At 43.4% G+C, this 13,674-nt stretch overlaps 1 protein-coding gene across 4 annotated transcripts; it reads left to right on the plus strand.

Annotated features, from left to right (window-relative positions):
• Positions 1 to 968: 968 nt before the first annotated feature.
• Positions 969 to 13,212, plus strand: LOC104583620 (nucleolin). 4 transcript variants are annotated; one of them, XR_001407069.2, is made up of 12 exons: positions 969 to 1,653; positions 2,343 to 2,710; positions 2,813 to 2,902; positions 4,064 to 4,300; positions 5,553 to 5,768; positions 5,870 to 6,173; positions 6,246 to 6,424; positions 6,521 to 6,588; positions 6,695 to 6,744; positions 6,966 to 7,010; positions 8,550 to 8,605; positions 12,774 to 12,827. XR_001407069.2 is itself a non-coding variant. In XM_010236345.3 (11 exons), the coding sequence occupies exons 1-11, from the start codon at positions 1,113 to 1,115 to the stop codon at positions 12,873 to 12,875; spliced, it is 2,226 nt and encodes a 741-aa protein (XP_010234647.1). In that variant the 5' UTR covers positions 969 to 1,112; the 3' UTR covers positions 12,876 to 13,212. The 4 variants fall into 4 exon arrangements, 3 of the variants coding, with proteins under 3 accessions (XP_010234647.1, XP_014756677.1, XP_014756678.1); XM_010236345.3 differs by lacking the exon at positions 6,966 to 7,010 and having other exon boundaries at positions 6,521 to 6,603; positions 12,774 to 13,212; XM_014901191.2 differs by lacking the exon at positions 6,966 to 7,010 and having other exon boundaries at positions 12,774 to 13,212.
• The last annotated feature ends 462 nt before the right edge of the window (positions 13,213 to 13,674 follow it).

The raw sequence follows: 13,674 nt of genomic DNA on the forward strand, positions 1-13,674 counted from the left end.
GTATACCCGTATACCCGTGTACCCGCACCTAAGTTGTCAGCCCAGCACTCAAAGCCCATTAACCTAACCCCTGACGGCCTGGCCCAACCCAAATACACTGCGTATATAAGCTGGCCAAAACCCAAACCTAAACCTAATTTCCCTTTTCCCTTCTCCAGTCCCTCTTCCCAAGCGGCCCCTTGCTTCCTCCCCAAGGCGTCCACCTGCTAGCTTCCTCAGCTCGATCTCCCTTCTCTCCCTCCGTTCTCCCGAGCCCAGCCCGAAGACACACCGAGCCATCTCCCTCCTTGCGCCTCTTCCTACCTCCATCGCCGGCCTCCCTCTCTCCCTCTCCATCCGGCTGACCGAGCCCCTGCCACCGCTGGATTGGGTTCCAGCTGACCCTGCCCGCGCCGCTGTCGAATCCTGGCCCGAAGTCATGGCGGCAGCGGCGGACGGCTGCCTCATCTCCTCGGTCGCTGCCATCCTCGTCACGGCGCAGCGCGGCGCATGCGACACGGGCTCACGGCACCGAGGTTTCCCACCACGTGCGGCCGCTGGATCCGTTGTGTGCTAGAAACTGCTGTTGTGTGCTACTGTTGATGGCGGGTATACCTGGGCATGGGTGGCGCTGCCTGAAGCCCGACGTCCCGGGCCAGGCTCGGGCTTCACTTTCCAGTCCCAAGCCCGGCCCGAAAGCCCGAAATGACTAAACAGGTATTTTTTTTAGGAAAAATAGGGCTAAAAATCATTAATTTATTCCGAAAACAATTATTTTAATGCTAAAATGGTCATTTTGTCGGGCTTCGGGGCCGGGCTTCGGTGTTTGCCCAGGTATAATGGCGGGTCGGGTAAAAATACCTGCGGGTAACCCATACCCATAACGGGTGACGGGTATGTTAAAATTTCATAACCGACCACGGTACGGATACGGGTAACGGTCAAGTGTCGGATCGTCAGTTACATATACGGTAGAGCTGTACACGAACCCGTCGGGTTCCACCGGGAGCGTGAAGGCTCGAGCCGATCGAATCGAACCACCACATGTCTCTTTTCCTTCGTCGGACCATCGGCAAATTCTCCCCTCGCCGTCGAACCACAACAACAAAACCTACGCAAACCCTCGCTTCCTCATGCCTCGAGCCAGGAAGCGCCGTGCGCCCGCGGCCGCCGCCTCAGAATGCTCCCCGGTGCAGGGGGTGACCCCTGGGAAGACGGCGGAGGCTGGTGTTAGGGTTAGGGACGAGGGTGAAGCGATGGAGGTGGAGCCTGAGGAGGCCAACGGGTTGGAGTCCGATCAGGAGGATCCCGACGAAGTGGAGCCAGAGGAGCAGGACCCCGACGTGGATGATCCAGAGGAGGCGGAGGAGGACCCTGAGGAAGCGGCGGGCTCCGACGAAGGCGATGGTAATGAGGAGGGCGCAGACGAAGACCAGGGTAATGGGGAGGAGGTGGTGGGGCTTGGAGACGATTCGGCTGGGGTTGAGTCGGAGAAGGCTGGAATTAAGATTGGTGGCGACGAGGAGAAAGGTACGCCGATTGTTTTGAAGGAAGGCGGTGATGAAGATACATGTATGGAGCCTGCGGTGGTAGAGAAGCCAGAGGAGGCTGTTAAAGAGGATGCGATGGAAAACGACACTGCAAATCTCTCGGGTGATGGCGCCACAACAGACGGTAAGTTGGCTTGTCTGGTATGGAGTTCAATGATAAGTGATGACTTTGTGACGGTAATATTTTTGTTTGGACTAGACTTGCGTTACATGGTATGGCCTCTGCCGGAGGTGGAAGGTTGAGGGGCTATGGGGTGGAGAATCAACATATGTATATCAATTAATAATGCATGCAAGATTGAGAGTTAGTGTAGTCTTCATCATTAGGTTTCATATCTTTGCTTGTTTATTGGCGAGAACTTATCAGTCAAAATGGACCTACACCGTAAAACTGGCAACTTGCTGATTCACCTATGCCCAATTTGTTGGTTTCTTACATAAAGTAAGGTTACCAATAGATGCTGAGGGCTATCTGAATGAAACCATGTTCACTCATAGTTGGATTGTTTATTGTAGTTTGTTCATCTATTAGTATCAATATTAAAATTTATTTGTGAGGAAAAAACAGCAACGAGCACCCTTTTTACTTCCTGGTACTGTTACATTTTTATAACTTAACTATAATCTATAAATATTAACCTTTTTTATGTAACATTTCATGCTGAGCATCACATGTGACTATTTCCTGTTGGATATTTGTTTTTGGAAATTCGATTTCCATGCAATAATCATGTTTCTCGTGCCCTATACTGTATGTCCAACTAGTCAATGATCACAAAGTAGTCACCTTTTCCCCACATATATATACCCCAGACATGAATGAAATACCGGGAGAAGAACACGAAGAATCTGGGGATGAAGGTACTAAGGATAAGGATGGCATTGCTGGCCAATTAAGTGTCAATGGTGATGTGCGGACTGTTGAACTTGACCCCTCATTGCCAGCGCTGGGTCCAGTTTCAGTGGAGAATGCTAAAGACCTTGAACTATTTGTTGGTGGATTGCCTAAGGATTGTGCTGAGGAAGACATTACAGTGGTCTTCTCTCAGTTTGGGGAGATTGAATCTATTAAAATAATTAAGCACTCAGCAAGAAAAAAGGGCAACTGCATTGCTTTCGTTCGTTATATGAACACTGAAGCTGCAAAGAAGGCTGTTGCTGAATTTAAGGAGGGAGTTGAGGTTTTGATGCAATGAACCTTTCTGTCCTTCAAATAATTTTTCTTTGAATACGTCTAGTTTATTGAATAATGATCATTATTCTCTTTGAACACTTTTTCTCAGGTAAAAGGAAAAACGGTAACTGTATCAGCTGCTCAAGGTAATAATACCCTTTACCTGGGAAACATCTGCAAGAGCTGGACAAAAGATAAGGTAAAATATAGCAAGCTTTACCTGTTCTTTAGAAAATATATGGATATCATAATATTTTATATATCTATATGGTGATTACTGATTACCTATTTCAACAGTGCTATAGTTAGAACTATATGTTGAAAATGAGAATATTCCCAGATTAGCAAGTACTTATTGAGGCTACTTGTCTATTCTAAAGATCTTGGAATTAAAAAAGATGTATTCTTTATTTGTGCATAAATGGCTTTTTGTTTAACGCCCTTATGCTGTAAGTGAAATGTTACTGATTTTGTTAACATAATAGGACTATGATCTAAACCTAAGAACAAATCAAAACACTTCAATTTGTGGTGTAATTTTCATAATTCACAAAGAAGTAAGTCTATCCTCCCCCCCCCCCCCCCCCCCAAAAAAAAACATTGTTAGCAAAGTCCAGAAAACACCCTAAACTACAGTACCAGGCAAAACACCCCTCTCAAGTATTGAAATGGAACCGTTCACCTGCCACCCCCTGGCAGTTTCACGGTTGTTGGTTTCCCTGCCACGGCGAATGCTTAACCGCGCTGATTGCCAACTCGTCTGCCATTCTGGCCAAAGGTTACTTCAGCCTGCTCTCCCCCCCCCCCTTCCCCCAATCCCCTCAAACCCTAGAGCAGCAAGGTGGCGGTGGCAGGCAGGTAAAATGCGGAGCTAAAGCTTGCCCAGGGTCCCCTGCCCAGCTGGGTAGTGCCGCAGCTCCCCATTGCTGTTTTTTCCTCTCCACCATTGCTTTGCTCTTAGATCTTGTTGCTTTGTCTGTCATTACAGAATGGAACATCAGTTCCTAGGTCCTCGATTCCACTTTGATGGTGTTTTTGTGAATGATGGTGCTGAGCTACATTATGCAGGTGTCAGTTCGATGAAATCATTGATTGAGGGGGACAAGATATCATTGGCCTACTTAAGTTTTATGTGAAATAGTTTGTATGTTGTACAATTTATTCATCTAACATTTAAGGATGGAAGAAAGTAATCCTCTATTCAAACAGTGGTTCAATACATCGCTATTCATTCTTATTTGTCTTGGCTGTGTTGGTATAACCACATAAGATAGGAACATAACTCCACCATCCTTAAACTGTCTCTCTCATGATGCAAAATTCAGCTTCATTTACTTTACTTTTCCAACTCTCTTTTCAGGTGCTAAATACCTTGAAAAGTATTGGAGTTGAAGAACTTGAGATGAGTTTGCCTGATGATCCTGATACTGGAGGACGAAACAGAGGGTTTGCTTTTCTCAAATTTTCTGCACTTGACAAAACCGAAGCTGCATTTCAGCAGTTATTAAAGCAACGAGATGCATTTATAGACATTGATAGAAGTGCAAATTTTTCTGCTCGAACCCCTACAGAATCCAGTGAGGAGCTTGCAATGAAGGTAAAGCAGACATTGCCAGTTGAATATGTTCTGAGATAGTAAGATGTCTTTCCTAAAGTTGAGTTGATTTATTGTTCTATTTTATCACTTTGGCTTCTAAGAGTTATTTGAACCAGGTAATGAACCCATCATTTGAATGATGCTGTGAGTTCAAAACAGTTCCTGACATGCAATTCCTTATCCATGAGTTAGCTAGGTCTGTTTAGTCAAACTTTTAGAATTGAACAAAAATATTGGTTGAATATGTTTGGAGACTGAACATCAAAGCCAAACATTATCCACAACCAACTAGGCCAGCAAATTTGGAAGGTTTAACTTTTCTAGTTTTCTTTATACTCAAACTTCAACTTCAGGACTTGTATTCTCTTGCTTGGACCTCATTTATTTTTTGTCAGAGTAACCAGGACTTTTGGTACATCTACTTCGTTGTAGTGCTGTACAGAGTACACCACTCATCAAGAACACAGGTTGAAGGCATAGAAGTGTAGAATTGTGTTGTCCATGACGTGGAAGGAACCCCAACATTTTCAGTTCATTGACTGAATTTTTTCCAGCTATCTTAGCCATATACTCATCGTATGTTACAATCTAATGCATACATCATCTCCCTTCACGTCATACTGCCATGCAACATCCAACACCCATAGCCTGGTAACTAGCATTCAGCAACCAGCCCAATTCGCCTATTCTCCTACCTTTCATGGAAGGAAATCCACTTTGGTCCTGCTGCCTCCTCTTTCCTGTTCCTTAAATCCGTCCTGCTTGGTCTTGTATCACACTGAAAACCTTGCAGGAATGCCTCACTCAGATTCAAGGGATTTGTATACCGGAGTTCGTTTTTGCCAATTTAAAAAATTAGGTTATCCAGGTGTCTCTGGTTCCAGTGATCGGATTGTCGTTGGTGGTGGTAGGGAGTCATTGTGCGCATGGAGTCAGGTTGCCAACTTCAATGATCCAGGTCTAGTACCATTGAAGCTCTGGAATGCCTTTGGTCTCGTGTCCATATCTCTGGTCGTATCTGTTCCGATCTCTGGTAGCCCAGTGTTGTGCCAGTTATAGGTATTACGGAACTAATTAAACCATTTTCAGATTTAGAAGGCAACATCCCAGAACCAAGTTCAGTACTATGTTTTGTATGCAGATCTATCTTTGAGCAAACCACATTTCTTTATCAGTCTTTTAGTACTTCGTACCTGAAGTTATTTTATCCCAGGTGTTATTGTTTCATAATTTACTGTTACTTTGTCTGTAGATTAAAACAGTATACCTCGAACATGTTCCTCTTTCTTGGGATAAGAGCAAAATCGAAGAATGTTGTGAAGCATATGGGGAGATACATGAAGTTCGACTTGTAAAGAAATCGAGAAAGAAAATTTCTTTTGTTGAATTCTCATCCAGAATGAGTGCATTAGCTTGTGTGGAAGGAATAAACAGTGCCAAGATTGGTGGTGAGGGTGGTGAGGTTAAGGTATCTTGAGACCTAAGTACTGCTTGTGTTGGATGCGATTTTCAAACTGTTCGTGTAATTTTTGCTAACTTGCTGCATGTTTGTTCTCTTTCTTTACCTAGTTGGCTGCCAGTCTTGCTCGACCACGTCGTTTAAAACTGGACGACAGTGCCAAAGGTGGGTTGAAGGTCAATAGTGGTGCAACTTCTGAAGACGCTAACAGTTCTATAAAGAAAAAGGACCAGAAAAAGGAGGTTGTGGTAAAGAGTTCAAATAAATTGCTGAAGCGTGACGTGGACAAGCTGGTCTCACAAGTTGATGCAGAAGTAGCACAAACATCCAGCCGTTATAAGGGCAAAAAGAAATCTGGAAAGAACGAAAGTACCTCTGTAAATGAAAGACCATCGAAGAAAGCACGGAAGAATCGTATGTTCCCTCTTGACAATTTTGGTTTTATTTTGTTAATCAAAACAATTTCTTATTCATGTAAACATGCAGGAGATGTTCCAACAAGATCATCCAACAGAACGCGTCATGGTGGTTCTTCTAGAGCTGCATATGGAGGAAAATCTGCTGGAAATATGAAGCTTTCTGCAGGAGCTCGATATGCAACTAGCTACCAATCTTACCCTGCTGCGGGTGCATCTTCCAGATCTAAACCAAATTCCCGTGACTTGGTAATGCAAGCAAATTCTTGATCTTGGTATTCTTATTCTCATAATTATACGGCACATATGTTTCATGTATACATTGTACTTTTGTCATTTTTTTAGGAACCTCATGCTGGATACATCCCTCCTGCAAATCGTATTCCTGCAAATCATGTTCAAATCACCTACGTGTATGATCAGCCGAGGTTTATTTTCCTTTTAAACTTGCCTTTTGTTGGGTACTGATTCGATCTTTACAGATCATGTAACTGATTAGGGGTTTTCCATGGTTTTCAGATCTGCGCCATCCACTTTCTGTCATATTGATAGCGTTCCTCATGCTAGAGGTACCGTCTTGAAAATTGTTTATTCCATGTACATGTGAATATTTTTATTATCTGTAATAACTGCACATAATGGTCACTATAGTTAAGTTGAGACCTACATTTAAGTACTCCCTCCGATCCATAAAGAGTGTTGCCCATTTTGTAGTACTCCCTCTGTTTCTTTTTATAGGGCGTATATTATTTAGCACGAATATTAACACGGACGTAACGATCGATCTCAGGAGCGCACGCACCGTCTCGCGGATGGAAACTGCCCTGTTGACCTGGTGAGTTATGGAGAAAGCTGGCTTCTCTCTGATGCTTAACTGCCTCCGTGTGATTAGCTGCATGCGCGCATGCAACAGCCTGGACTAATTTTCAGTTAGCCAGCGCGTGTACGAGTGGCGGCGCGCGCACGCAGATCGCGCGGGCGGGTGGGCGGCCGGCGCATGCCTTACATTTTGGAAAAAGATAAAAAAACGCGCCCTATATCGAAAAACGGAGGGAGTACAAATTTTGTACTAAGTGGGCAACACTTCTTATGGATCGGAGTGAGTATACCTGAAAGTTGTATTTTTTTAAGCCCATTTTACAATGCTAGACTATTGCCTGATCCCAGAAATCACCGTCTCATTGCAAAACTGGGCACTTTACAACCTTAAACCGCCGAAACTAGTTTAGTCAGACGTTTTTCAGTGGAACAAATCCCCAGTGGCCCGATGAAAACCTCTACCTCTTAAAATTATCTGTCTCTCTTAGACAACAACAAGAATGTTGAACCCCCCTGGCTCACCTCGGCCATCTGTGATGTAACGCTACTTCAACAATGCGCCATACTGTTGTTATATGTATGCATGTCAGGATACAGTGACACTGATAATTTCTCATATGTCTCTGATTTGTCTTGGAGAATTAGCAAGCAAGTTTGGATACTTTAATTCCCAAGACTTGGGCAATAGGATACACCCAAGAGTCCATTAAACACATGCAGCTCAGGATAACCCTAGTACAGCCTTGGAGGGAGGGAAGGAGTCTGGATTGCTCTAGGGTCTAGTGTTGGCTCTGGAGCTCTACACAGACTTGACTTGTATCTCTCCAGAGCTGAAAAGGCTAGCACGGTGGCTCTGCACTCCACCCACAGGCTGCATGCCACCTCGGCCTATCATACTGGTGCTGCCTGCCTGCCTCTGCCCATGCCCTATTGTACCCATCGCAGCCTGGTTCCTCAGTAACCACAACTTATGCCTGATGGATGTTCTGCTTGGAGTTGGCCATACTTTTATGCATGTGCAGGCTAATATGGCAGAAGACAAGGAGATGTGCTGAAGAGGGGGATGCACTTCTAATATTTAACTGACTGTTGCAGCATAACTAATGAAGTGTATTAAGAGAATGGAACAGACAATAAACCCAGTAGCTTGATTGGAACTTTTCTACATCTATTGCTCCGTTCCTCCGTGGAACTGTGATTGTGTGACTATAGGGTTTAGGATGATTTCAGCCGCTCATAAAAGAAAACCCTTAAAGCAAAATCTGTTCCTTTAGTACTATACTGATTATTACGTAGCATTAGTTAAAGCAACAATATATTACTGGCATTCGATTGAATATTTATAAGTTGGTTGGTGAGTCTTTACTCTTGAGCTCTGAATTTGACAATTTATAAGATTCAAGTAGGATACATTTTCTCAGTACCATTAAATTGATTTTGTTTGAACTCAGCTATATTCTTATCACCACTTGTTGATATTCTGTTACTTGATGTTTGAGATTGGCAAAATTTGTTCCATCATATTTTTTTTCTCTTGTTGCTTTTCTTTTGGCAGAAATAGGAGCTCTGCAACCAACCTATTCTATTTACACAAGCAATCCTCAATACCAGGTTTGTATGCATGTCTCACTTGTTAACCACAATGACTTCTTCATTTAGTACATGTGTTCACTTTGAAATTGATTAGTTAAAGTTAATATACAGTTACACATATTCCGTAAGTGCGCCATGCTGCTTCAGTTCTAACTTCTACCATGTATGGTTGGTTGCTTATAAAAGATGCTGCACTCGTCAGAAATTAAACCGATACAACTTCCAAAATATGTACTCATCCTGAATTCCTGACGCCATGATTAAAAGGCAGTTGCACCCTAAAAGAACATTTCCTTTTGAAAATCAGATAAGTCATGTGTTTTCTGGGTCTGACCAATCTAGAAATTGCAAAGCCTGTGCCAGTCCATTGAATCACTATATCTTTAAACATAGCTCACTGTTGACTTTGCAGAGTCTCCTGCAAAACTTTGACTAGGTTTTCTTATAGTAACATCTATACCTGGGCATTTCTCGGGCCGGGCTTGTAAAAGCCGGAGCACCGAATCCAAAGCCCAATCCCGGATTTTCTTAATTCTTAAGCCCGAGCCCAGCCCGGCCTGAAGCCTGAGAAGCACATATGCATAGTCAGGGCCTGTTTGGGAGGGCTTCACTCCACCTAAACTTCACTTCATCTCCAAACTCCACTTCACCTCAGCTCTACTCCACCTGGTAAATGCGTTTGGGACAACAAAGCAGCTCCAGACTTCCATTTCCCTTTTTGCTGATTTTTTCTTTTTCTTTCCATGGATCGATCAGCTCGTGTGTGTGCTAGTGTGATTACGAAGTGGTAGACGTCGTTGTGAGCTAGTGTGATTAACATAATTGTTCACGAACTGATAGACTGAGTGGCCGATCGAGGCGGATGATCCTCTTTCTGGTTCCAGGCGCAGTTGACCGAGTGACAGATCGAGGCGGATGGTGCTCCTTCAGATGCCGCAAGATCCTGCAGAGACAATCACGTCGGCGGCCAAATCAGGGAGTAGCAGAGAATAGCAGACAAGGGAATGGCACAGGACGGCGAATCAGAGAACTGGCGAACGAATCCCTGCGGCGGCGGAAAAATCTAGAGAACTAGCGGCAGCGAAATCTGAAGAACTGGCCGCGGCTTGGTGGAGGTTGACGGGGAAACGAGTTGGAGGAGCGCGGCCTCACTGGAGGAGCAGCACAGCCTCGCCTACGGCTGGATGCGCCGCCATGGGGAGACAAGAGGAAGAGAAGAAGTTACGCGGGTACAAGGAAGAGGAGTGAACCAGAGGTTCTATTCGGGTGACAAGATAACGTTTCGGGGTTAATGAGTGGCATTGGTGGGTAAATTAACCCAACTTTAGGTGAAGTGAAGCAGGTGAAGCATCTCTTTCTTGACTCCACTAAAATGAACTAGAGGGTTGTGCTACTTCACTTCACCTAAGATATGGAGTTTGAGGTATTTGGGACAACTTCATCTACTTCACTAGTGAAGCTGTGAAGTGGAGCTGTCTCTAACAGGCCCTCAACTTCAATCAATGAATGCACGTAAAATCAACCAACACACAGACAGTCAATCATCAATCAGTGCCTTAAAGGCAGCAACAGCAGCGTCTAAAAATAAAGCAGCAACGGCAGCGGTCAGAGAATTTTGAAGATGGGCAAATGGTGAGTGATCAGTGCAAATATAGAGGTTTTTGTTGGTTCTCCACAGGGAGTGAGTTCTGAATTTCAACAGATTCTCAAAGCTAGACTCGCAGGGTTCAGGTCTTGTAATTTTCAGAACTGAAATAAAGATTAAAAGCTACTGGATCTACTAATTTTGGTTGTTTTTGGTTTATAAAACTGCAGGAATAACACAAACTTTAGTAACACTATGAACTACAGCAAGCAAATTGACAAGACAGGGTAAGAAGCAAGGGTTTTAGACAGGGAAGAGATCACATCAGAGGGGAATTACTGAAATCCAAACATGACAGCAACAACAAACTAAAACTTGAACACTTTACTGCACTTTTGCTGAATTCAACGACAATTACATGAACTAGAGCAACGATTAACACAGAATTTAGCACAACAACCACAGATCTAAGCACTGTTTTACTAGAAGAAGGAGAGATTTCAGCTAGGGTTTCGAATTCAGATTACACACAGCAAGGGAAGCAAGGAAATAGGCAGGGAAGAGCTTGGACTTTTCACCAGATTTCTGAGCAAGGGAAACAAGGAAGAAGACAGGGGAGAAGGTGATCTTCAGGGCTTCATCTTCAAGAACAGGGAATTCCATCTCCCTCCATGGTTTCTTCTCTTCTCTTCTCTTCTTCCTCTCTTCTCCTCTCCTTTTTCTCTGGTTCCTTTCCCCTCACAGAGGCAGGCAGGTTCCTTTTAGCTAAAGCATGGAGTGGTTGAACTTTTTGGCCTTTTGCAGAATAGTCCTTCTAGTTGCTTCAAATCTGCCCAAGAAGATCCTTCAGGGACTTGTAGTTGATGATTTAGCTGCACTTCTTCTATTTTCCTCCCTCCAAGATGTAGAATTTGTGCCTAGACGCACAGATCTGCAATAATTGCACTAAGCATGTAAATATGCTCATTTAAGAGTTAATCATGTATTAAACATTAATTAAGGACTCAATTAAACACAAAGTGGGAGCTTAGCTTCTGAAAATGAACAATTAATAGTGAAATAATCATGCTGATCAGTGAGCGAATTTGGAAGGGCTTGCTTTAGATCCGAGACGGACACGAGTTGGGCTTCAGATCTGCATGGTCGGAGGTGATGATGCCGTCGTGCGGCCGGAGGAGAAGACGCTATCGCGCGGCCGGAGGAGATGAAGGCGCCATCTCGCAACCAATCCCTCCATAACAGTGTAGTGTCATTGTGTCTGTTCCTCCGACTTCTTTGGCTGCCTCTCCTCCTGCAGCGCCTCCTCTTCTGGCAGTCATGCCTCAATAACCCGTCCGCCACTGCCTCTCTTCTTTTACCACCTCCTAATCTGGCAGAGAGAGCTTGTCAGAGACTTGAATCAACCGAAACCAGGTCCAGCTCGAGGGTGAAGGAAGCTCAACGGATCTGGTGATAGAAAAGACTTGAGGCAAAGTTGGGGTAGAGCGTGAGCTCTATCGATCTGGTAAATAATCAAGCTAGGGGAGCCCTTGTCGATGCAGTGCTGGCACTTCTGGCCTTCGCTCTCCATTTGGCCTCCTAAATCCCTGGGGAACGGCTTGCGGTTAGGGGTGAATCATGGAAGGCAGGCTGCCTTTTAAAACACTGAGTAGTAACATACATAAATACTGCTATATCAAATTTATCTGGCCTCAACACATCATGCATGCACCAAATTCTAAAAAAAATTAAATGACTATGCATACCCCTATTAATTAACCATTCAACCATTTCCGAAGCATTTTGATAAGGGTATGCTCCCTCCGTCCACAAATAAGAGTACTTCTAGATATGTTTTAAGTCAAACCTTTTAAATTTGACCAACCTTATAGGAAATAGTAGCAACATATATGATATCGAAGTGGTATATTATGAAACTGTATTTGAAGACGGATCTATTGATAATAATTTGGTGTCATAAATGTTGCTGGTTTTTCCTCTCTTTTTTTGGCGGGTGGTTGCTGTTTTTTCCTACTAGTTGGTCAAACTTTAAAAACTTTGACTTAGGACAAAGGTAAAATTACACTTATCCGCGGATGGAGGGACTCTTGAGTTCCTTGATGGACAGTTATTTTGAAACAGAATATCTCGAGGTTGAGGACAGATACAGTGAAATAGAGGGAGTATATATATTGATTATGACGTGTTTCCAGAATAAACCTAATGATATCTTTTCATATGGTTAATCTCGAGACCCAATGTTTTCATGTTTGACCAATCGGATTCTATGGCAACCAAGGAGGGATTTGATTAACCCTTCCGGTACCTGCCTTGTCCATGCCAAGAGTCCACTTTGCATGGGCTTTATACATGGGTTTTAACAGTACATACTAGAAAAACAGTTCAATGCATATTTGTGAAATTACTTTCCAATTAAACCTATTGACTTTTTTCCGTGCCGAAATTTTGGAAGTTTGAGCATTTGACTGGTTGGATCCCACTGCAATTCATATTTAGGATGGAAAGAGTATTTCGTAGGGCTTTTGAGAACCTTCACTCGTCATCTTTCTGAAGTTCCGTGGTCACCTGGACCGTCTCTGAGTTAGTTTTATCCTTGTGCAGGGTGGATACGCATACACTTACCTTCCTCCGCCTCCAAGTGGATCCTACCGTCTAGGAAGTGGTGCATACAGTCCTCCAAGGAGATACACTGACTACCGCTGAGTTCCTCATCGAAACAGAATGGCTACAGTTTTCAGGAACCCTGGTGCTGTTCTTTTATGAGATGCTGATGGTGGAAATAAATAAGTTCAATTGCGTGTACATGTGATCTTTGCTTTCGGTTTTGTTGAGATTATGTTCCAATCCAAGAAAATTGTTTTAAAAAAATGAACCTTGGTACCTCTTGCTTCTCCGGTTCTACCCTCGTTAACAAAGTGATGATAGGAAAGTGCGGCATGTACTATGTTTTCTTTTGAAGATAACCCGTATAGGAAAAATGTCAGATGGTTAAATCATTGTGCATCTGCATTTCTGCACGATGAAAATTCTGCTACCCAAAGAAGGCCTCAAACTTTGGACCATAATCCATAAATTGTTAAACTTGTCTCCCTTATGATGAGTAGCTTAATTATTTTGTATGAATTTCTTTAAAATTATAAACATCCTAAACCACTGAAGCATTTTTTTTTAGGAAGAACCACTGAAGCATTGTTTCTAAACATCCACATCATCAACATTAGATTAATATAAGAGTATTTGATAAGCCATTGAACCACGGGAGCATTGTTCCTCGGAATCATCCTTCAGTGTAGTTAAAACTCTGCCTTCTCTGTCCAGTAGAGGTAATTGAGGATTTGGAATAGCATGAGAGCCACAATGTTGCTTCAGTTGGATGGCATGTTTTTCTTCAGGCAGCAGTAATTTGTAAGCGCTATCCCAAACCTGGCAAGAATGTAAGGAGCTTAGAAACAAGTTTCAGAGAATGTCTTAAGCTTAGAGCAGTCTGTATGTACGGTTGCAT

This window comes from Brachypodium distachyon, chromosome 3 (assembly GCF_000005505.3).
Source record: "Brachypodium distachyon strain Bd21 chromosome 3, Brachypodium_distachyon_v3.0, whole genome shotgun sequence".
Taxonomy (NCBI): Eukaryota; Viridiplantae; Streptophyta; class Magnoliopsida; order Poales; family Poaceae; genus Brachypodium; species Brachypodium distachyon.

What these genes read in the sequence shown, in the direction of transcription:
- LOC104583620 (XM_010236345.3), top strand. Translation starts at nt 1,113, where the DNA reads ATGCCTCGAGCCAGGAAGCGCCGTGCGCCCGCGGCCGCCGCCTCAGAA. An exon ending in AATTTAAGGAGGGAGTTGAG is followed by an intron (nt 2,711 to 2,812) that starts GTTTTGATGCAA and finishes ACTTTTTCTCAG; the next exon opens with GTAAAAGGAAAAACGGTAAC. An exon ending in TAGCGTTCCTCATGCTAGAG is followed by an intron (nt 6,745 to 8,549) that starts GTACCGTCTTGA and finishes TTCTTTTGGCAG; the next exon opens with AAATAGGAGCTCTGCAACCA.